This window comes from Lepisma saccharinum, chromosome 2 (assembly GCF_977018435.1).
Source record: "Lepisma saccharinum chromosome 2, izLepSacc3.1, whole genome shotgun sequence".
NCBI lineage: Eukaryota > Metazoa > Arthropoda > Insecta > Zygentoma > Lepismatidae > Lepisma > Lepisma saccharinum.
Genome location: NC_139230.1, coordinates 67712272 through 67738245, shown reverse-complemented (window position 1 = coordinate 67738245; position 25974 = coordinate 67712272). Strand labels below are relative to the sequence as shown.

The 25974-nt window shown below is 36.8% G+C and overlaps 1 protein-coding gene across 2 annotated transcripts in view; it reads right to left on the bottom strand.

The window, feature by feature from the left end:
- Window positions 1-25974, bottom strand: part of Cdc14 (cell division cycle protein 14) — a 176625-nt gene that overhangs the window by 17484 nt on the left and 133167 nt on the right. The window contains exons 9-12 of one of the 2 annotated variants that reach the window (XM_083117429.1): window positions 14320-14599; window positions 11724-11848; window positions 2977-3174; window positions 1923-2120 (exon numbers count right to left, since the gene is read on the bottom strand). In XM_083117429.1, coding sequence (XP_082973555.1) covers window positions 1923-2120; window positions 2977-3174; window positions 11724-11848; window positions 14320-14599 — 801 coding nt within the window. The remainder of the gene's footprint in view (window positions 1-1922; window positions 2121-2976; window positions 3175-11723; window positions 11849-14319; window positions 14600-25974) is intronic. The other variant, XM_083117430.1, reaches the window with a different exon arrangement.

The window sequence follows — 25974 nt, the reverse complement described above, 5'->3', positions numbered from 1 at the left end:
ACTCCAGAATCAAAGCAGCAGAGCATGGTGTGGAAACATCCACATTCGGCTGTCACAAAGAAATTCCGCAGAATGCCATCAGTCGGGAAGTTGATGCTCACAGTCATCTGGGATTGCTGAGGACCACTCCTGATAGATTTCATGCCACGAGGTGACACCATCAATGCTGACAGCTATTGTGGCACACACTCACATCTGCAAGCTGTCATCAGGAAAAAGTGTCAAGGGATTCTCGATGTCGACAATGTGGTTATCCTCCACTATAACGACAGGCCTCATGTGGCAAACAGGACCATCGACAGACTTCAGTCATTCGAATGGGAGATTCTGGAGCATGCACTGCATAGTCCAGACCTAGGCTCCAGTGATTTCCACATGTTCGGTCCACTGAAGAAGTTCCTGGCAGGAGAGAGGTTCATTTGCGATGACAAAGCAAAAAAAGCTTTCCGGCAGTGGTTCCACATCAACTGGCCGAATTCTACAACAGCGGCATCTCCAAACTAGAGGTGCGATGGGACAAATGCCTGAACCGCTGTGGTGACTATGTGGAAAAATAGTGAAAGGTACATAGAACAATTCCTATATTTTGATTCCCTGCATGTTTATTATTTCAGCTGGAAAAAAATGGGGTCAAGACCTCATAAATTGGCCACCAAGATTGTGCGACCTCATACTGTGTGATTTTTTTCTCTGGGGATTTATTAAGTCGAGAGTTTATGCTGTGAAAATAAGAATGATTCCTGAATTGAAAGCAGAAATTTGAAGAGTAATGGATGGCATCCAGAATTTTGTCAAAAGAATTTGAGGGTGTGAAATGTGTCATGGAGGACATTTGTCAGATATCCTATTTCACATTTAATGGCAATGTTTACCCTTTCAAATAATGTAATGACTTTGCCAACTAATAAATAAATAAAATGTTTTTATTTTAAATGAAATTCTACCTTTCTTGGGGACATCCTTTATTATGGTGGACAGAGATTAATTTTCTTCAATAGAAGCCATTACCTGGGTGCTCTTCACACACACTCTATGGTATTTATTCTAATTTATTGGTAAAATCACACATGTCACCTTGGCCCATGCATTTTCGTGCAGTGATGAAATTTTGATCTTAGCCTGTTCCAAAATTATACTCACCTGTGTGTGTGTGTGTGTGTGTGTGTATATATATATATATATATATATATATATATATATATATATATATATATATATATATACATACACATACACACACACATCGGGTGATCCATTTGAGATGTCAGAAAAGTAAACCTTTATACACAAGAGGTTAATGTACGTATCTGTGAGCAGTTTATTATAATATAAGCATAAAGGATGGAAGTTTCAAATGAGACTTCAGCTGCATGGCGGCAGTAGCATGCATGGAATACTCGAAAATTCGCATACCATATGACATACTGTGTGTGCTGTTGTGCCATGATCACCACCTTTGTTACCATGCACATGTTACCATGTATCAAGGTTTACTTTTCTGACATCTCAAACGGATCACCCGGTATATTTTTAAAATTTAATCTGAAAGTAATAGTAAGGAGAGAAGAATTATAAACACAAGATAACATGCATACATTTTGCTTCAGATGCAACAAAGGTTTCAAAAATGTTCTCAATTGAAAATTTAAAGTTTAAAGAAAAGCACCCTCTAGTAACATAAATCCTGTAAATGCAATTCTTTATGTGAGAAAGAAATAGTTGCACTCATTCTAGTAGCTGGTATTGTGTTCAATGATTACAGAATACAAGCTTTAATTGGCAATCTACTACTAAAATAACCACACACGACACTTGAAACACTGTGCTTGCTGAGCAAATCCATATTTTCAAATCAGGTTATCATGCATGTTTTTGTTAGAAGCGGAAGCACAAGAGGCACATTAAGTGTAGCTTGCACTTACTGATGAATATTATGGTACCTGGAGACCCTTTCTGCACTTCTTAACGTCATGCCCATTGAGGTTTGGGAAGGACCAGAAGTTGTGGTAGATGCTTTGAAGGAGTATCGTGTTATGGGTCTTGAAGGGTGGGTTAGGTTGACTTTGCTGATGTTTAACGATCTGTTGGATCCATACATAGAGCTTAGAAGCCAAGTATGTCTAGGACAGAAAAAGGTGAAGATACAAATAGAGTTTATTATTTTATTAGTTGAAACTACTCTCTTACTCTAAATTGCCCTTTTGGTTTGTTATAACAGTGTGTTACGTAATTTTAACTCATACTACATACATACCAAAATACATACTAATTCCAAGTTTAAAAATCACTTATATTCTGTGCATAGCCAAATTCAATCTAAATACTTTCAAAATTGTACATTGTAAATGTCATTACCAAATAGTTGTCCACTAAGATTTTCTTACTACAACAAGGAAAAAGGAAAAAAAATACTTCACAATCTCTATATTATCTTAATGACATACTGATCAAGCAATCATGAAGTATGAAGTTTTAGTTACTAAGTCAAAAAACAAAAAGGAATAATAAAAATTGTTCTTTATTCTACAAGCTACTTCTATCATTAACAATTAGCAACTTAAGAAACATAAAAGAAAGAACTATTGTAGGAAAAAATAGAAATACTATAATGTCTGGAAAGTATATTTCCTATTAAGCAGAAACAAGTGAACAGAGAAGAAAATCAGGCTCACAACAAAATAGAAGTACTTGTAACTTTTCACCTTGCATATTGCATACAACAAAATGCATCAAGGTAAAAACATATTCTGATACTAAAAAATATATTTATTTTTTGCTTTCACCTGAAAGCAGATTCTACAAACTAGATATAATACATTTTTAATTTGCCTCCATGAACTAAATTTTCTACATGCTTCTGTTATCTATTCATGCAATGTACAGATAGAATTTACATGTCCACACTCACTAGCTATCGTTTACACATGCTTGCTTGTCTTCTATGAATACTGTATGCAAGTATGTCAATGATTTTACCTTTTGGTAGATGCAGTAGATGCTCTCGATGTTCTTTTACTCAAAATGGTCTCCTTTTCTTTACTATGGGCAGCTGCAATGGTGGAGCTGACTTTTGTAGCTTTCAGTGGTGATAATATACCTTGAGAAGACTGAGTTTGTTGTCCTGTGCGAAATGGCTGAGATTTGGCTCTTGTATGAGGTCGTCCATCTTCCAGACTATGGAAAAAAAGTTACATTTTACATGTTACTTACTGCTGGGTAAAAAAAAAAATCAACTCAAATCATCAGAACTGTTCTATCAATACCCTATAGGTAGAGCCACATATTTATAGTGAATCAAAGATCAAGATTTCCGTACAAAACACTGGCAACATTTTGGGATCAAAAGCAGTATATAAATTGGCATGTGTTAAAAAAATATACTTATTGCACAAAATAAACATTTTTTGTCTTCTAATAGCACATTTTATGTAGTTATCAGTGATTAAGTTTATTCCTGTGTAAAGTAGTACATTTTTGCTTCTCAAATATTTACAGCAGAATTAATAAATTTTCAATTAACTGCATAACTCACAGGTTAATTCAGACTTCAGAAAGTGTTGCATCAGTAAATAAACTCTAAATTTAGTGTTTAAGAGTTTATTTTGCATTCTGCAGTTCATTTTGCACCACCTCGAGAAAAAACATGGTAGGAAAATGTAACTCACATCTTTAAAAAATACGAAAAATGAACATTACAGCATGCTATTTCTCATTTTGTATTTCCATAAAAAATGGAACATGCATGCCTCTACCTACAGGAAGTGTGCTTTTTCCCTAACACAACCAGATATTTACTTAACAATCATTAGATGAATTAGTAATTAAGAGACATAACCTAAAAAAATCCACTGAATGGTAAACAAAATTATTGCATATTCAATTAATGATATCCATATTAATTTTAAATTTTCCTGTATTAATCTCAATTCACTAGTGAAGAAAGGCACTGAAAGAATTTGGAGATGAATTTCACAGTAAATTTGCAATGTGAAAAGTGTACAAAATAAATAGATCCTGTTCTCCACATGATCATAGAATATCAGTCAATCTTATATGCATATTACTAATTTATAAACTTTTTATAAAACCTAAATGTAATAGATACTCAATAGTAAGATGTAGTTTCAGTAATAAATAAGTTAAAATTTCCAATTAGTGACTATCATTTGTTATACAAAATTCTTTAAATCTGAAATTTTATCCTACATACTTTAGACATTAGGAAGCTTTATTTCAACAATTTTATCTCCATTCAGACTGAAACCTTTAATTAAAAAATCAAAGCTTATCTTAAGTCTACTTTACACATAGAGGGGGCATAGGTAGAGCTTCCAGTGTAGTCACTTAGAAGACATAATCTAATCCTGGGTGCTTTGCTAACGCAGTGTACCTGATCAGTTTTATTCTATTACTTTCCAACTCCACTACATTGGAAAAAACTACCCAGATTTATATGTAAAGTATATTAATGTTTCACAACATTTTCTGGTCATCAAAACTAAGATATTGTCAGTGACAAAGCATGACATTTTTAAGTACTCATCGCAAGACTTGTCAAACAACTGTGTTGATCTTTCAACAGGGAGGGAGGACAATATTTCTCCACAATAAATGCCAAGATCATTGCCTATTCAATGTAAAAGCTCACTGCAGTACCATAGACCTTACAACTACAAAATACAAATATGCCATCCCATACGATGAGAATTATGAAATCTGATTAATTTTAAATATAACAAATTGACATTTATGAATTACGAAGTAAACACAAAGGCTACAGTACAGCATGTTATTGTATTTCATTTTCTTGCTGATATTGCTTTTGTGAATTGTCAGTTTACATAGTGTTAATAACTTTAATAATACTGATAATAACACTATAAAAATGATAAACTTGGAAGAAAATACTTTGGAGACCATACTACTAAAATTGAGCAACACAAAAAAGCAACAATTCTCATATTTCCCCTTTCTCTCTTTTTGAAACTGAAATGAAAACACCTCAATTGTCGTGAGTAAGAGAAACAAGAACATCATTGAGACTTTCACATGGGGTTTCAAAATCCCAAGTCATGTTAAGTCAAGCTTTTACGTTGGTTTTGATAATGAAAAGCAGATTTCGTATCACTCAATATGTCTTTTCCTCTTAAAAACAAGAGCGTTGCAAGCTCTACACTGAAGGAAATAGCAGACACTTGGAAGAAGCTTATGTCAGAGAAATCTTGCCATGGCTGTAAAAAAGGCCTTGTTATATGACCAGGTGAGGGAAAGTCTCTCCTCTTTCTTGTCGCAGGATGTCTGATGAGAACAGCAGATTGCTACTGAACATTGCACAATTCTGCGCTGAACTGGGCCTTGTAAAACCATTGCACTCAATGTGCAAATCTCTTGTGCATTTCTAGCTGTTTCATACAGTCACTTGGCTTATTTTGCACAAATATGCAAATATTCTGACTTATAGCTATAATAAAAGAAACATGCACTACAGTTTACGAATACCGGCCACAGTCAAAACCTGTGTATGTACGGTATTGCCATTTACGAAAAACATGAATAAATAAGGGAATAAACAGTGTCACATCTACCATGCTGTTTAACACTTGGATGGAGTTGGAGTACATGTTGAATGTTGTGATACTAAGGGTGCCCATATAGAAGTGTATTGACATTATTAGTGACAGTGACGGAGCCAATGTCTCTCATTTTGTGATGTGTAATGGTAAGGTATTGTGCCTCAGGATACACCTTCATTCCCAATAAATTCTTGGTCAAACCAATTTTGGGACAGTTTCTTTTATAGTTCTAAGCCGGACACGCTGTACTTAAAATGCAATATTTTTATTATTTTCCTTTATCATCGCTGCAACTCCCGATGACTGGATATTGTAGTTAGTGTAGAGTTGTCTGTATTTTTTACACATGTCTATCCTTTTGTGCATATTCCTGCTTCACATACTAAATGAGACACATTGTGCAGTTAGGTGAAAATTGCTGTTTTTATGAAATGATTAAAACCCACACATAATTTCCTATAATTTATATTCCTTATAGCAAACAAACCAGATACTAAAAACACTAAGTTGCTGACCAAGGCAGTTTATTAAGATATAAAAACACTTCACATGTAACAATTCAACCCTGTATCAGGGTCTTCCTCAGATGAATATAGCATAATATCTGTGGTTGTATCATTTGAAAATCCGACTTATATTTTAGGTCTGCAGTGAAGAACATCGTATTTGTGTGTGTGATGGTATGTGTGTGTGTGTGTGTTGTTGATAGGCTAATTGGGACTGGACCTACAGTTTAAACAGGAATCCGAACCACAGTGCAATGTGCCTCCACCTGATATAAAACCCGGGACACATTGATTACAACATCCTGTTTACGAACATATATTTATGACATATAAATATTTAATGTGTGTTAACATAACTTTTGGCAGCTGAATGAATAGAAAGGTCTGCCAGAAATACTGCCAATCACTGAAAAATCAAGAAGTTGAACAGAAACATTCCCAACGTATGCATCGCATAAATATTTACAGTGATTTAATATTGCATTATTATAACACTTCGTACTCGGTAAATAACAATAAAAAAATAATCAGGAGTGGGTGAGATTTGAACCTATGATGTTTCGTTCTTGATGAAAAAATAACAAGACAACCATCTATCCAACTGCTCCAGGAGATTACTAACGTGAAACTCTGTAAAACAAGTTGATCTCAGTTAAAAGAATATTTTGCCAAAGTTCCGAAGAATTGTTCGTCACAGATCAGGGAAAAGACGCACTTTGTAAAATCGTCCGGTATTGTGCAATTTTCTTTACTGTAATTTTGATTAAAATCGAGAGAAATTTGCTTCAGTGCATTGAAATGTGATGTCAATTCTCTCCAGGTGGTGGAGAACCAGATCAGTGTTTCCAACTGCACATAAATTCCCCTATTTTCAATTTCAGAACGAATACTCTTAAAAAAAAAATTCAAAATTCGTATTTCCAATTTACAATTTTTGTTTAATTACGTATTATATTACTGGTTTAGGGTTTCTAACTTCATGGAATGGGAAAGAATTAAAGAAATTCACAACAGCGTTTTTGTCTAGAAAGACAAACTGTTGCTAAGTTGGATACTATTTGTGGACTCTGAAGCACTATGTTGCCCAATTTATGAATTCAGGACTTTGAATTTTTTCAGGGTGGTCAATCAAGATGTTGCGAAGAGTACATTATGATTCATTTACCCTGGATTGTACTTGCTTTCATGTGTGCTGCTTCCATATGTTCTGTGGTACAACAAAATAAATATTAATAGGCAACATTACAATAATTAAGCATGGGATATGCAACTTTTTGAATTTATTGGGCTTCTGCAGCTTCTGTTGTGAAATATATAAGGAAAAGTTTTGCCAAATATGTTGGCATTACAAATAACTTTCTAAAGTTTAAGATCACCAGGTGGAAAATTTCTCAAGGAGGAAAATTCTTTCTAAAATGAAGGATATTTGATAGGAATGGAGAGAGATCAGGGTGGCCACTCTAGGACCACGATAAAATTCAAGTATAATTCCCAGTTTTCATGGTGAACTTTCCAAAAATTCAAGGGTACAAGCAGATGTTTTCTCTATTTCTCACACCACCCACACACACAAATATATTAACAATATAAAGGATCTGTGTTATTGTAATGTGTCCAAAATTCTAATTTAATTTAATTAAACAGTATAAACATTTAAAATATTCCATTTAAGGTGTCATTTCACACACTCAGACTCGAAATATATCTACAAGCACAAGTCACAAATGTTACAGGATATACAAATCCATGGAAAACTGTTAATTCCGTGAGAATTTCAAACTCAAATTTACCTAATCAACCTCAAGATATCTTATCTTCCATCTGTCAGATGTTCTGCAAGGGACACTAACAAATTAAAATAATTGAAAGAATTCTGTGTTATTCTCCACACAGACTTACTTTCCTTCCTCGATAAAATTAAAAACTGAACTGTGAAAAAATTGGCTCAGGGTATTTATAAATTTGTACAAATTCAATGGGATTTGGATTAATAAAAGTTTCAATTTTTCATGTCTATGGAGAAAAATTCAAGCAGAATTCACACAGAATTCCCGGAACAAATAATTCACACAGAATTCCTGGAAATCAAGGAATTCCCGGTGAGTAGCCACCCTGGAGATGCCCCTTTGGCCATTAAAAAAAAACAGATACTGGCAACATATCCAATACAAAATTGTGAATGTTTCATGAAGAACCTGAATTCAGCTCTTTAATTAATGTACATAACCAGGTGACAGATTTCGGCATGTTTTACAAACACTGTATACTTTACAAAATAGTAACACGATTTAGAATGTTGCCTTAAGCTACATTATAAATATCAGATATATACATTTCACTGATAAAGAGATATAAGGGAGAAAATGTAAGAACGCTTTCACCAGTGATGTGCCTAGTAAGTTTGTAAATTTTGTGTGTATGCTGATCAGTATGAATTTTCTCTTAGAATTTTTTAAAAAAAATTTAAAAGGAAAGCTGGGCAAGAAGGGAGGATGGGGAGTAACCCTAATTTATGCACCACCACTAGCTTCCACAGAGACTCATGATAAAATAAATTTTGCAGACACCTTTTCAAATTCTGAAAATTTTGGTACCACCATTCCTGTAGCAACTAGAATAAAATTTCCCTAGACTCTATTATGTTCCCAAGTTAATTTGAAATTCACATAACCTAAAATGTGATATTAACTAAACATAAGATGATCTGCTTTTCTATGCTTTGTTATTGAAAATGATGTTTTAACATTTACAATTTGTATCACATTCAATACAAAGTACCTGCCAGACAAAATTAAAATGAGGACTTGTGTTCTTTTTTGAAAATTGATGATAAAATACAGAATGTGTCTCTCTTGTTTTCTGCATTTAAAATGTATGTTTTTCATATAAATTAAGACAGTTTCAGTAATCACTAAAATAAATATTATTATGAAATTTGTACTGGGAAATAAATAACATGTCTGATAGAAAGAATTGCAGCAATAAAAATACCAAAGGATTTTGAAATGAACATCATAATACCAACATGCATGAAGGGAAGCACAACAACAGAGTGTGGAAACTACACAGCTATGTCTCTCTCAACAGCAGTAATGAAAATATAATAATAACCCATGGTGTAACAGCCCACGAGGGGCAGTGCCTACCTACCAATTGCCGGCATCGCTCCCAACAGAGGTGGGATATCATTCAACACATTACGGGTGATGTGTGGTCAGCGCAACAAACCCCTTGTTGTTGTATGTTTCCATGTTTGGGTTACACTTCTCATTTGTAGCTTCCAAATTTCCACATGATGGTGGGTGGCTACAGGTCCCATACGCAGCCCGAAATCTCAGGATAAAAATTGTTACATTTTCCCCCAGGAGACCCGAACCTGTGTATGTCACATAGCTGGAGGCCTAAGCTTGCACCTTAGACTGCATGGTTACAGTGGGGGACGTAATGAAACTATATTCAAGAATATTGGAAAAAAGATTGAGGATATGCCGGAATCAGATATTTAAGGGAAGTAAGCATTTTTTTTTTTTTTTTTTTGCCCAGGCAGACAGACACACTAGCATATTTACTCAATCCAGACCATAGCAGACAAATCGTTGAATAAAGGAAAATAAGTAAATTTGGCATTCCTCGACTTGAAAGCTACATGCTACCATGCAAAGTAATATGGGAGCCACTAAGAAGAGAAGCCCCACCAAGATTATACAGAACAGTAATTCAACACATGAGAAAGAAGTAGAAAATAAAAATTTTTGTTATTTTTTCTATTTTCATTTTTTGTTGTTATTCTTTGAAAATTACCACACTTGGATACATAGTGGCCGCGGTGGCTCAGTCGGTAACGCGTCTGACTACCATGCTCAAGGTCCCGGGTTCGATCCCCGGCCGGTTCAAATCCGGGAACTTTTCTAACGGTGGAAGCGGCCCCTGCGCCTACCCAGCGTCGAATAACATGGGTACCTGGGGGAAACCCTGGGGGGTAAAGGCGGTCAGGGGCGTGATGCTGATCACATCACCCCCACTCACGACCGGATCAAGAAAGTGTGGGGCGTTACCCCCACACCCCCTATACGCCTTCATGGCGTGGTGCTATGCACAGGGGAACACTTTACCTTTTTTACTTTTTGGATACATGGTAAAAAGTCAGCTATAACTTTGTAACCTCAAGATTAGTATATACCCATCACAAAATGTGAACTCACCAGATCACACACTACACATCCTTAGCAGGGCCTATCTGATAGATAGGGGCATGCTTATTTCGTTTTTGACGAAAACACGAAATGTCAAATAACAAATTGTAATGTTAATTTTTCATGTTTTTGAAAGGTGTGGGGTGCATTTTACTATCATGTTTTGTCACGAAATGAACTAAAAAATGAGAAATAAATTCTAAAGCATGAAATTTATGGTTTATTTACCAACTTTATACCTTCTGAGGTCTGAATTATCCTGAGAGTTATGCTATAAATATTTGAGAAGCAAAAATTGACTTTTTTACACAGGATTAAACTTCATACTCTGATAACTATATAAGTGTGTTATTAATAGTGAAATATTAATTTTGTGTAATAAGTAGTTTTAATTCAAATTTAGGGTTTTATTCACCATTCTAACACCGGTATGCCATTCTATGTACCACTTTTGATCCCGAAATACGCCCACTTTTTGTACAGATATCTTTATGTTTTATTTACCATAAATATGTGGTTCTACTGATAGCATAATGGCTAACAAGTGTTGATTCCAGGTGGAGGAATAATTGTGAATTTAAATCGTAGGGAAAGTCCCAATTACTGTAGTTGATGTGAGCATCCTCCAAGCTTTTGCATCTGTTGTCTTAATTTACTATTTTTGTTTATCAGCAACTAACACTTCATTGCATTCCTGGATTTTACAATTTTCTTCTTTTCTTACCAACAGCCAAAGGTTTCACTTATTTTGAAAGCCTTCAGATGCACATGCTCATTAATAAAAAATAAAATAAACTTTAAAGAGCACTTTGTGATATGATATTAAATGACAATGCTGCAAGTATGCAATATAAACACAAAAATGCAACAAAATCTCTCATGCACCATTTTCACATCCAAATATTCATGTTTGTATCTGGTTTAGGGATGGGACAGATTAATCAGTACTCTATCGGCATTGGCTGATACAAGCATATCGATGTATCAGTGAAATTACTGATTATTTTACCGATCCAATAAATCTATAAACATCTTATAATTTAGTGCAAAATTCTGCCGTTTTGTTATAACTTTTATGGATAATCTCCATGCCTTACTTTTTTAAAAAGTAAATGTCTAAATATATAACTTCTTTTGCATTGCAGTTACCTGGAAAGACACATTTATTAATGAGGTCAATGATCCATTCATGTTCAAGGACCATTTGGAATTTTGTATCAGATTGGTTGTCGGTAGAGTTAAATTTTATATCGGTACTTTATCATATATCGCCAAAATTTCATATTGGCCCATCCCAAATCTGGTTATTTACTGTATCTTTTTATACCATTTTTTATGTTCATCATGACAATGAGGAGAATAATGAATAAGTGAATAGAAAGAAAGAAAGATAAAAATATCAGTCAAACACATTGGCCTAATCTGAAGCCAATGCAACATTATATACTTACTGAAGAGCTCCAGTAGTCACAGACCTAGGATGTCTTCTCAGTGCTTTTATTTGGTTCAATTTATCACCTTGTGTCATTACTGTTATGTTTTGTTTGTCCTCTTCTGTGTTTTTATTTACAGCATCCTATAGAAAATGAAAATGTAAGAATTTAATCATCCCATGTTACCAATAAGCAATGTAAAACTTAGCAATGAAAATAAATGCAAAATGGTTTTAGTTAATTCATATGTTTCAAAAAGATATTCCCCTCATGAAGCTAATTTAATAACATGAAAAACCTTGCAACACTTACCAGCCTCTCCATGTACACCCAACAGCAAAAAGAAACAGTAACACGATTTTCATTCAACTTGCTTTCCACATACTGATGATAATGAATTGAAATATAAACGTCAATAAGTAGAAACCAACAACTGCTTCAAATCAACAGAATTCCATTACTTAAAACAACACAGGATGTAAAATAAAAAAATAATGAAAATAGCGATGGACAATTTGCCTACAATTATCTTTGCCATTGGCTGTACAGTTTAAAATGTAAGCAAATTTCTGCAAATGCAGAAATGATAAAAATATGGCATTATCAAGGTAAGTAAAATAAGCAAAGGAGTAGGGTGAAATTTCATTTTTTTCTACCATCATGCCCAGACTATTGAAGAAGAATGGCCATGAAAAGATAGACTTGAAAGCCACACTGATTGTAAGAAATCTGGTTGTTAATTCCAAGATCCATGCCAGACGTGTGTTGACCCCTCATGTGTTCCATCACATTGTTTACAAAGCAAGTCAAGTCAACAGACTGGTGCAACTTTGCCTGGTTTCAGGATGGAGATAATGGTTCATTCATTGGTCACATCTGTGCACGGCTCATTGTAATCCATCAGTACTTGCATGGATCATAGCACAATTGGCATATAGAATGGAAAAATGAGCAGTATCCAGGACTTGAGACACGGAGTAGTAAAGTAGCTGTCAAACTTGTGCGTTTGGAAAGTGCGATTTCGAGAAAACCTTATGTTCGGACAAATTGTTATTTGTATTGTCTTGTTGCCATGTTAGACTGCGCATGCACAGTGTGTGTGTGAGCCGATTTGAGTATGGCATGCAAGGTGTTGTACGCATCGTAATTACATGTGTATTTGTGGAGAACTTTGCATCATATTTAGTGTATTTAATATTCTTTGAGTCATGAAAGTGTAAGTAATTAACCATACATGTTTCATTTGAACCAGAGAGTAATTGAAATACACAAAACCATGCACTCAGGAACTAGGAGCAGCAGGGAGATTGTGTATGGTATCTCACCATGCTGCAAACATCAACATGTCGGAATGACTAATTCACATGTGCAGCGAGACTATGAAGATGAACATTATCAAAAATATAAAGTAAGGAAACTTGTATTTATGGAGCTTCTCACACTAAATGACATTAATTTTTTAATGAAGTTTTCTAGTATTATCACTGTCTGTCACTGATTCATAAGTTAATCACTCACACAGAATGGGTCAATGAAAAAGTGTACACAGCATAGTACATTAAATTGAAACATTTCTGAACAAACCACATAGAGGCAAACCTTATCAGTTTTACTCAACTTGCAACTTTTCTTCAGAAATGGAAACAGATTTTAATGCATCCATAAATTCACACTTTCTTTTCAGCATTTTCAGTTGAAAAACAAAAATCTAGAAACACAAATTACAGAGAACTGCAATAACCAGTCTTATTTGAATCTCACGTTAGCATGGGTAGCTAAAAGAATTATCTAATTACCCAAAGAGTTTTGTTGTGTGAGCAGTAGTAAACTTCTCCAGTATGGGTGAAAATAGAAAATTGACAGGCCAGGTTGACTCAACGATAGGTTGAAATACAGGACAAAAAGCTGTCTCAAGGACTTTTGTCGAGACACCGGGACGCCTTAGTCGACTTCATACAATAATCTTTGGTAGAATCGTCAACTGATAATATTTCTTTGCTGGCAAGAGAGAACCAGACATTACTGGCTTCCGCAAAGAAGGATGCAAAACTTTAGAAACAACTGGTATCTGTGGAGACAAGTCATACATCTGGATTCTTATGATTTGACAGCTACGAGCATTAGCAGCAGTGATAGCAAAGGGTAGAGATGGAGGTGTGTAGACACTCTTGTGAAGACAGATCTTCTATCCTCCAGCTGAGATTTTTTTCTATTACAACTTCTGGATCTTTTTTTCTCTCCTGCTGGTATGTAGGGCTGTGCAGGTGCTTGTCTTGACAATTGGTATATTTTGGAGCAGACGAACATGGGGTCTGATCAATGCTGGTACTTACAGTACCACATGGAGTAGGTATGTTCAATACCCAGACAGCAACACTGGTTGGGTGTGCCAATACTAGTGTAGTGAGGGTGTACAGGGAGTGGCAAGGGAATGGGACAACAATCACCAAGACACAGAACTGCAAGGGCAAATGGACATGTTGGGGTACGTGCCGAGTACACTGGTTCATAAAAGCTGAATGCATAAAATGCATGTGGACTAAGGGTAGATGGTCGCAGTTTAGTGTGCACTCAGTGTATATTTGTTTTAATTCATAGCAAAAAATAAATATACCTCTATCAACTCCGATCTTCTTTTGATGCTTCGGTCATTTCTATTTTCATCCTCTTGGTCATCAAGTTTCATGGTGTCAACTTTTTGAAGTATCCTAGAGACATTATCAGATCCTTTGAGATCTTTCTTGCTAAATTCTGAATTTCTTTTGTTGAGATCCACAGGAAGAGATTTAACTTTGACACTGTATACACCATATGGATGTGTTGGATACACATTGCTGTTTTCTCTGTGTTGTGATCTGTGAACATCTCCTTGAAGCCACATGTAAGATTGCTTTCTGAAAAATGAGAAAAGAAACATGGTGTCAGTTACAAAAATGGGCACATAATTACCATAAATTGAAAACTGATATTGTCATCTTCCATCTTAGAAATATTCAGAGATTTCTTCCGTAATGTGTGTTCTGTATTTTTCTTTACCTTGAATGCCTAATCAAGACTTGGCAGAAATGGGACTGTAACAATTACAACTACTTTTGCTTCTCTTTAACACTACAGTACATGAAGGGCCTTGGTCTCTTTATGAATTGGTGACTAACCAATGTTTTAAACATGCTGCAGTAGTTCTACTCAATCCCAATCATTTAACATAGTAACTTTGTTTCATATGCACATGGTATGAAACAAAAATACTGTATATCATAGATTTACATGGTAATGAGATGAATAGTATGACATACAAATCCACATTTCAATTGTTTTTTTGTATCAATATGTAATATGTATGCATACCTGTGGGAAAAATATAATAGCGCGAGAACTAATTGTCGTAGAGATATGAAATCTTTTTTTTCTCCAGAATTACCGAGCTTTTAGTGGAGGTGAAATTTATCCACTGTACCTCCCAATAATGAAAGTTAAAGGAAGAAAATTGAAATTTTACCACAAAAATTGCATCTACCATGACCCTGTGGCCACCACAATAGACCAAAGTGAATGAAAAAATGTGGTATGTAGCAGAGGTGCATTCCTACAACCATGAAGAGTTTCGTTGAAAAAAATAGGTGGATATTACTTGCGGGGGTCGGGTAGACGTAATTTGCAGGGAAGCACAACAAAAGATCAATCTTCGAGGACATGTAATGCCTGTCCCACAGTTTTGAAGTATAAAACTGAAAATATTGGAAAAAAATTAGAAAACCATATTATTCAGGAAATTTTGAAAATTTGACATTTCCTGCCGGACTCCTAATTGTCGCATGTTGTGAGCATGTTCTTTTGTCTTCATTATTACATGTAAAAGTAAAAATATATCAGCAAAAAGCAGTGTTTGAAGGGTAAATAGCCCATTTATATAATATTTCTCATAATGTGCATGGAGAAAATTATGACATTTTCACACTCCGTCTGTTAATAGTAGTAACAATGGATATATTGTTTTGTGATTCAAGTATGTCATACTGTAATATGTGTACAAATGAATGAGAAAGACAGAACTGAAACATCATGCGTAGTTTTCACATAAATTGTGTGTTAATTGCTGCTACATAGAGGTAGTAAACATAGCTATCACTCATCCTTTGCAGAATACACATGCCGCTAAAAATAGTTACCATTTGTACACTAAAGGTTAAGCATATATTTTTCAAAAACAGAGATCCTTTAGTTATTTATTCCCTTGCATTTCACAAACATGATGGTTATGAATGGTAATTTAGACATGTATAACTGTGCATGTTCAATTTTCATGCTTTGTAGTGAAAACATTCACAAAAACACACAGAAATCACACTTTATCTAAATTCACATTATTTAGTAACCATGAAAAAAACAGGGTTAGGATAGTTACAGTTCCACACACATACAGTGGAACACAGGCCCGTACCCAGGGGGGTGCAAAGGGGACCATGCCCCCCCCCCCTCGAGCCATGAAATATTTTGATGCAAACCTACAAAAATAACCTTGATAATTTTTAAGATTTTGCAAGAATTTAGATTTTCTTCTTGTATAAATGAATGAGTTGTCTCTGGAGAGAGGCAGTGTTCAGACGAATTGTCATTCTTATTAAGCTTGTTGCCATGCAGTGTGCGCGTGCGCAGTGTGAGTCCGAGTAGAGTCGTGAGGCGACGTACGTGTGTTGTACGCCTCGTCATATTCGTGTACATTTGTGTGGAAACCTTCATTATATATTCGTGTTATTTTACGTGCTTCATGTTATTAAAGTATAAGTTAATCTACATATATGTTTCATTTGTACCAGAGTGAAACTGACATACGCGAAACCACACACCCAGGAACTAGGAAGCTAATCATGGTCCTCCTGTGCCCGGATAAATGGTTGATTCGATTCGTTACGGCCCGGTCATCCATTGTGTTCCTGCTGAGAAAGTGCGCCTTATTAACGGCTTTGTGTTTGAGCTACGAGAGACAGTGTTTTTGTGCTTACCAGCAATTCTGTGCATCGTATCCTTGCCGGGTGTGACTGTGATCTTCGTGTATGTACTTTACGTGTTTTGAGACTGAAATATGGAGCAAATACTTTCAAACAAACGTCTCCTCAAACGTGATGTCACACGTTTAGAGAAGAAATTGGCGGCAGATGATCTCACCGAAGGTAATGTTTTAGTGTACATAGACAAAGCATTACAACTGACAGAAGACACTCAAAAACTGATCCGTGAAATCTCTGAAAAGTGCACCGACGAACAGTTTGAGCAATATGATGAGGAAGACAGGCTCGACGAAGCATTGGCCAAGTTATACATCGCGAAAAAACAGCAAACTACCGTGACCGTGACCGAGACAAAGACAGTGAGTGATGTGCGTCTACCAAGATTGGATTTGCCTACTTTTACAGAAAATCTGCAGCAGTGGCTTTCTTTTAGAGACTTGTTCGTGGCGTCCGTACACAACAACGCGTCACTTTCACCCGCGCAAAAACTTCAGCATTTGAAATCTAGCGTCCGTGGTGAACCCGCGTTATTGTTACAGTCTATAGCGATAACCGATTCGAATTACAAAGAAGCATGGGACATTCTGACTAACAGATATGAACAGAAACACGCGCTAGTGAACGACACAATTAAGCGGCTTGTGTCCCAACCCTCATTACAAACTGAGTCTGCTGTCGGCTTACGCAAGCTTGTTGACGTGACGACAGAATGTGTTCGAGTTTTACGTGTGTTGGACATTCCAGTGCAGCATTGGGACGCTATCCTAGTGTTTCATACCGTGGAGAAATTGGACAGTACTTCGAGGCAACAATGGGAGCTGAGCGTGTCGTCCGAGCAACTTCCTACTTTCGAACAGCTGAGCGGCTTCCTGGACAACAGAGCGAGAGCGCTCGCAGCATCTGCATCTTCCAAGGACCCGAAACCAGGATCCCAAAGGAAACCTCCCACCCCCCACAGTGAACCCAGTGCTAGAAGAAGTGCTAATTCATTTCACGTGTCGTCCTCTTGCCCTATGTGTCGAGAATCGCATTTTTTGAGTAAATGTGAAGAATATATGAGATTATCTGTGCCAGAGAGGGAAGTGTTTGTGAAATCGAAAGGCTTATGTTTCAACTGCCTTGATAATTCCCATTTTGTGGATAGGTGTAAATCAGGCTCGTGTAGGTCTTGTGGTAAGTCTCACCACACGTCTATCCATCGTGAAACTTCGCAAAGAGCTAAGGTAAGTGGAAACGTGGCAACACCGCAAGTGGTGTCACACATAACAGCTGATACGCAGTGTGACGCAACGCGTGTCTTGTTACCGACTGCTGTTGTGAGAGTAAAGGATAAACAAAATCAGCTTCACTCCCTGCGAGCACTTTTGGATAGTGCTAGTGAAAAGTCATTTTTGAGCGAGAACTCAGCCCAATTATTAGGCTTGAAACGTAAAAAAGTGTTCGTGTCGGTTACTGGAATTTCGGGTGTAAATGCCGGCAATTCACACTCTACTGTTGATTTGAACATACTCTCTAAAAACGGGGACAGATCCTATCATTGTTCGCCCTTAGTTGTGAAGAAAATATCCAACACAGTGCCACAAGCGTGTGTACCAAACACTCTGAGTTTTAAACATTTACGAAACCTTGAACTTGCCGATCCTTCATATCACAAACCTGACACAATTCAGTTGCTTATCGGGGCTGATCTTTTCCCATTGTTACTAATGAGTGGAAGAAGAGAGGGGAGAATGAATGAACCCATGGCTATTCAAACCCCCTTGGGATGGGTTGTTTGTGGCAAAACTCCTCAACAAAGACCTCAACAATCTCTGTCTTCTTATCACATTGTTGTCCAAGAAAATGATCTGAACGAAACACTGAATAAGTTTTTTGAATCGGAGGAGATTCCTAACTTACGAGTGCCGAGTCAAGAAGAGCAATTGTGCGAGGAACATTTCGTACGAACACATTATCGCGAGGATGATGGTCGGTACGTTGTACGCTTACCATTTAAGGTCAAGCGCGATGAGTTATTTTATTCAAAAGATAAGGCGATGAAATGTTTGCTTAGTCAAGAGCGTAGGCTTCAAGTTGATAGCCAGAGACTAGAACAATACCAGTCATTCATGCAAGAGTACATTGCGTTGAATCATATGACACCAGTGGCGGACTGTGAACCAGCCAGCACCCCCGCTGATTCTTATTTCATTCCGCATCATTCTATAACAAAGGAGACAAGCACAAGTATGAAACTGAGAGTAGTTTTTAATGGATCGAGTAAAACTAGCACAGGCGTGTCCTTGAATGACGTGTTAATGAATGGAGGTAAACAACAGCCAAGAGTTACTATCCATTTTGTTACGTTTTCGTGGCCATCTTATTGCATTGACGAGTGATGTTCGGATGATGTATCACCAGATAAAGGTGAATCTTCAGGACAGAGACTACCAATTAATTTTGTGGAGAGAATCCCCCAATCAACCTGTGATTGTTTATCGTTTAAATGCGCTCACGTATGGCACGGCACCAGCTGCTTTTCTTGCTACGAGAGTGTTACGTCAGTTAGCAGACGATGAAGGTGAAAATTACCCGATTGCAGCAGAAGTCTTAAAGCAACAGTTTTTTATGGACGATTTGTGCAGTGGAGCTGACAGTGTTCCAGAAGCAATAGAGATGCAGCAACAATTGACACAATTGTTGAGAAAGGGTGGATTTGAGTTGCATAAGTGGACGTCAAATCATACTGACGTGTTGAACAGTATTCCTGAGCATTTGCGAGAGAAACCTACAATATCTTCCATCCATAACAGCGAATTCATAAGAACTCTTGGCCTTGTGTGGCACCCGGATACTGATCATTTGAGTTTCATCATTAACCCACCTAGTGAACACCCTGTATTAACCAAAAGGTTGTTGTTGTCTGAGATAGCTCGCATATTTGATCCACTCGGATTACTAGCCCCAGTCACTATGTTAGCTAAAATATTAATTCAATCACTGTGGAAGGAACAGTTAAATTGGGATGAACCTATTCCTAGTGACATAAGAGAAATATGGGAAAGATATTGTGCTGAATTACATGTGTTACAGAGCATACAGTTACCGCGATGCTTAAAATGTAGAGAACCAACTTTGTGTCAACTGATTGGTTTTTGTGATGCCAGTGAGAAGGGTACATGTGCTATTGTGTATCTACGAACAGTATATGATGACAACGCTGTTACAGTCAGATTGTTAGTTTCGAAAACAAAGCTTGCACCCATAAAACCTGTAACATTGCCACGTTTAGAGTTATGTGCTGCTGTGTTGTTAGCCAAATTGATTAGTGTTGTGCAGTCATCATTGTCATTGCATATAGACGATATTTTCCTTTGGTCTGATTCCCAGATCACCCTATGTTGGATTAAATCAGATCCATCCAGATGGAGTACATTTGTTTCAAATAGAGTTTCACTCATTCATGAACTGACGAATCCTCAACAGTGGTTTCATGTACGTTCCAAAGAAAACCCTGCAGACATTGGTTCTCGTGGTGCTTTTCCTACACAGTTGTGTGAAGCTCATTTATGGTGGAATGGTCCATCATTTCTTTATTTGCCTGAGTTGCCTATGCATGAATCCAGAGATTCTCATCATTCTTGAGATTAATACGTGTTACTGCTTGGATGTTTAGATTCATAAGCAACTGTAGAGCGCCATCCATGCAGCGAAAAGAGCAGACGTTGACAACCGAAGAGTTATCAGCTGCGACTGAGTTTTGGGTCAAGGTCACCCAACGTGACGCGTATGAGAGCGAGGTTAACTGTTTACAAACAGAACAGGAGCTCCCCTCATCCAGTAAACTTCTTTCGTTGAGTCCATTCATTGACAATAATTGTGTGTTACGAGTTGGTTTGCGTTTACACAATGCTGATGTGTCTTCAGATAACAGGGTGGCTACAAACAAGCAGAAATGAAATTCCCTGACTTTTCCAGGTTTTCCAGGACAAAATTTACATTTTTCCCTGACAATTACAAAGTTAACTAAATCGATCTTTTTGCAAATAGAAATAATAAACTCACACAGATCCACGGATGGTTTTGTTAAGTACCAATATTATCTCCTATGAAATTGACTTAATTTCTCTATTCTCTATGATTTGAATTCAAACTGCATAATAGTGAATTTGGAAAATTATTACAATTCACAAGCTAAGGAACGATTACCGAATTTTTCATATGCAGTAAGTTTAAAATAAAATACTTGATTATTTTTAAAGTTACGACTAAATGGGATAAGAGTGAAGAGTGATTGATTAAGAAATACAATTTGTAATTTATCAGTCTCCTTAGCTATACATTCTCCGTATTATATGTTGATATTTCCACTGAGGTTTGGAACCCTCTCCTTGCAAGAACCATGAGTGCGGACTCATTTTTCAATGCATAAAGCTACTTCTCTCTTCTCTGTAAAGCAAACAACTTAACTCTTGCATATAAGTGAAACAATTGAATCGAACAAAATAAAATGTCATATTTCCTTACATTATCAATGGGATTTCTGCTTCAGTACAATATATCCAAGTGAAGTACTGTGAAACTGACAATATGCAGTTATACCATTAATACTGACGAAAAGGGTATGTAGGTATTAGAAATTGAACGCAAGGAATTTATAGAATTGCATTGTATAGGTACCTGATTTAGCTAACCACACATTAAAACAGGAACACTCTAATAATAAAAGCTTCTGAAAGTTCATATACGAGGGGCATCCTGAAAAAAGCTCCTCCAAAGGTGCCTATACGCAGCACTAGTGGTCGGAGAGCTACACACACACATGCAGGCAGGAAGAAGTGACATGTAGCTATAATCTGGTACAGTTGCAATGCAGCCGTTTTAGGACAGTTCTAGGTTAAAGATTGCAGCTCTCATACAGTCTCCCACCGACTGCAATGTAGCCTACATTGCACGCTCAGAATTTGGCACAGAGCCACCAGCAATCGTGTCAGGTGTGCAGACCGGATGTCGTGAGTGATAGTAAGGTCAGACGATGGTGCAGACAATTCACGGAAGGCCAGTCGAATGTGCACAACCCCATACAGCTGAGTACACACGGGTACTTTGCATCACTTCAGGGGAGAGATCTTGGACAACTCCCTGTACAGCCCTGGCCTTGAATGTACCGACTTTCATCTCTTTGTTTAACTGAAGAGGTTTCTGGCAGGGCAAGGATTTGACAGCTACACTGCGGTAGAGATAGTTCCAGTCTTTGTTGTCAGACACATGGGCATACAAAATTTAGTGCCATGCTACGACAAATGCCAGAACAACGGTGATGATTATGCCGAAAATTAGGTTAGGACTCACTGTTACTAATGTAACAAAGTACAACTGATATTCTTGTTTTATTTATGCCTAATCGGTAGGGACCTTGATATTTTGTTATTTTTTTTTAAATTGGTGTATTTTCTTATTTTTTATTTTTTACTACACGGTGTTATTTTCCCCAAAATTCACATTTTCATTTTAGCGTATTTTCTGGCAAATATCTGAAATTATACCTTCATGGTGCTTTAAAACTACTGTTTCAAAGTAACTCAAATGGCTTACGCCTCTTCGTGAGAGTTTGATATCTTGAAAGTTATTTCGGGAAAGTTATTTTCCATACCCCTTTTTTAATTTTAAGGTAAGGATTTTAGATAATGGAATTTTCCCCGTATATACTGAAGGGTGCATAATGACCATAAGTGGCGACGCACCCAAAAACTTAAAATCAATTAATCTCACGTGACAGATACCGATATATTATGGCACCAAAAATTGGCATTATCTTTTTTCACTTGTTAAGTTGAAAAAATCGTGGGAAATACATGATTTAATGTGGGTGTCGGAATTATTCCATGTACGTATAACTCTATAGTTTACTCTTGAGTAAAATGTTGGAAACCTTGCATGTTCTATGTACACAAACATGGCCTACAAAAGACAAGAATGTTGGATTTCATGGAATTTTTCGTTGTTTTAGGACATTTCTTTAAAAAAAATCGCTAAAAACGCCAATTCACATTTTGTGCCAAATTCACATTATTTCGAACGGGCGAAAAATGTGTCCAGACATCATCACTGCAAATTCCTAAACATAACTTCGCAGCAATTACCATTTTTCACAGTTTTCGCGTTTGCGAAAAATCAATGTCCCTACTAATTGGAAATTACTTTCTGGCCACCCCTCGTATAAATCAGTAGATGGAAGGTGAAAATTTAGCAGGGCTGGCAGAGAAAAGTCAATTCTTGAAGAAAGTGATTTGCTTTTATGATTGAATGATTCGAGTAAATATGATATTCAAATATTTACGTATCTTATTAGTATTTTATTTCATAATATTGGACATTACTCAGTGAGAGATTAATGACCATCTCTCATGAGTTTAAACAGACAGGAATTTACAGTGTTGCAGTAAATTTGAGGTTGGGAGCATGCACTTGCAATGCACTTGCAATGTCATTGTAAACGTGTGTTAACTTGTGCAAAACCAGTAATACGTCAGGATGATGAAAGAAAACCTTCGTAAGCACAGCTACATTAAATAAGGTGAAGTGAGCCAGAAGAGTAATAAAATTCCAGCAGCATATTTGCAGTCTAAAGCTCTTCTTGTTTATGCATTCGATTTTTGTTGGATGTTGCAGTCCATGCAATTTCTGTCGCATGTTGTAGTGAGATACTTTGTCGGGTGGCGATATTCGACAAAAATCGTATTTATTTATTTATTTATACCATATGGTATCATCAGTGTAAGGTCGTACTTGCCCGATGATACCATATGGTATCATGGTGCTGATTACGAAATGAATGTCCTTTTTGGACCTTCATAGTCTTATGTTTGGGTGGAAACTCTGACACAGGTCTGGAGCAAGCCTGGGAAATTCATATTGATGACCACCCTCCCCCTTCTCTTCAACATATCCATGCCACATTTCCGAACAGTTTCACATTTTGGCTCATTACTCAACTTGTATGGCACCCAGCAACATGAAATATGTTTCAATCTCTTTGGAAACGTCAATTCTTTGAAGAGAATACTAAGGTTTGCGCATTCTCCCCAAAATAGCGGCAGAAGAGGGGGCAAACTCGAGATTTTTGTTTTTTTTTTCATGGAAATTCGGTGGTCGCGCCCCCAAACCCCCCTTCCTCGGTTCGGCATTCTGAATTATACACGGTTGCATGCTATGATGATTTAGCTGCAAAACAAAACTTATCCGAAGTAGATTGCTCCTATAGTGCCCGAGTTATAACAATTTTCCTCCAAAAATGCAAATTACATATTTGTAAAAAAAATATTTAAAAATCACAGTTTGGCTTATTATTCAACTTGTATGGCACCCAAGAACATGAAACATGTTACGTTCTCTTCAGAAATGTCCATTCTTTGAAAAGAACACTAAAGTTCGCTCCTTCTTCCCAAATAGCGGCTAAGAGGGGGCAAACTCCAGATTCTTATGGTTTCTTCATTGAAATTCGGGGGCTGCGCCCCCAAACCCCCTTTCCTCGGTTCAGCGTTCTAAATTGTACACGGTTGCATGCTCTGATGTTTTAGCTGCAAATTAAAACTTATCCGAAGTAGATTGCTCGCATAGTGCCCGAGTTATAACAATTTTCTGAGCAATATGCAAATTACCTATTTTTAGTAAAAAAAACAGTGTTTCACATTTTGGCTTATGGCACGCAAGAACATGAAACATGTTTCATTCTCTTTGGAAACGTCCATTCTTTGAAGAGAATACTAAGGTTTGCGCCTTATCCCCAAAATAGCGGGAGAAGTGGGGGCAAACTTCAGATTTTTATGTTTTTTTCATTGAAATTCGGGGGTCGGGCTCCCTCAAACCCCCTTCCTCGGTCAGACGTTTGAATTGTACACGGTTGTATGCTGTGATGTTCTATCTGAAAAACAAAACTTATCTGAAGTAGATTGCTCCCATAGTGCCCAAGTTATAACAATTTACCTCTAACAATTCAAATTACATATTTTTCGTAAAAAAAAAAATCACATTTTGGCTTATTATTCAACTTGTATGGCACCCAAGAACATGAAACATGTTACGTGCTCTCGAGAAATGTCCATTCTTTGAAAAGAATACTAAATTTCGCGCCATCTCCCCAAAATAGCAGGGGAAGTAGGGGCAAACTCCAAATTTTTGTTTTTTCCATTGAAATTCGGGGGTCGTGCCCCCAGCCCCCTTCCTCGGTCCGGCGTTCTGAATTGTACACGGTTGCATGCTATGATGTTTTATCTGAAAAACAAAACTTATCTGAAGTAGATTGCTCCCATAGTGGCCGAGTTATAACAATTTTTCTCCAAAAATGCAAGTTACATATTTTTCGTAAAAATAAAAAATCACATTTTCACTTATTATTCTACTTGTATGGCACCCAAAAACATGAAACATGTTTCATTCTCTTGAGAAATGTCCATTATTTGAAAAGAATACTAAAGTTCGTGCCTTCTTCCCAAAATAGTGGGAGAAGAGGGGGCAAACTTCAGATTTTTGTTTTTTCTATTAAATTCGGGAGTTGCGCCTCCCAAACCCCCTTCCTCGGTCCGGCGTTCTGAATTGTACACGGTTGCATGCGCTGATGTTTTAGCTGCAAAGCAAAACTTATCCGAAGTAGATTGCTCCCATAGTGCCCGAGTTATAACAATTTTCTGTTCCCGTGCAGAGTTCCATAACGATATCTTTAAATTAAATAAAATAAAAAAAGTCAATGAAGACGAAATTCCCTGACATTTCCCTGACTATTTTTGACACCTCAAATTCCCTGACTTTTCCCGGTTTTCCAGGTTTTCCAGGTCTGTCGCCACCCTGGATAAGAAACATCCTATAGTGTTACCCAAAAATCATCCGTTTACTGAACTGTTATTGAGACATGAACATGTGAAAAATCTCCATGCAAATCTGCAACTGTTACAAGCTATTGTGACACAAACATATTGGATAGTTGGGCTTCGAGATATGGTTCGTAGCATAGTGAACAAATGTGTTATTTGTAGACGTGTCAAGGCTATTACAGCTAAACAATTGATGGGAAGTTTACCGCCTCCTAGAGTAAACGAAGCAAGACCTTTTGTTAACACAGGCACTGACTTTGCAGGTCCCGTTTCAATTAAGTCTGGATTTTTGAAATCTCATAAAATAATCAAGGGTTACATTGTTTTGTTTATATGTCTTTCTACTAAGTGTGTTCACATTGAGGTTGTATCTTCAGCAACTACTAATACGTTTATTGCATGTTTGAGACG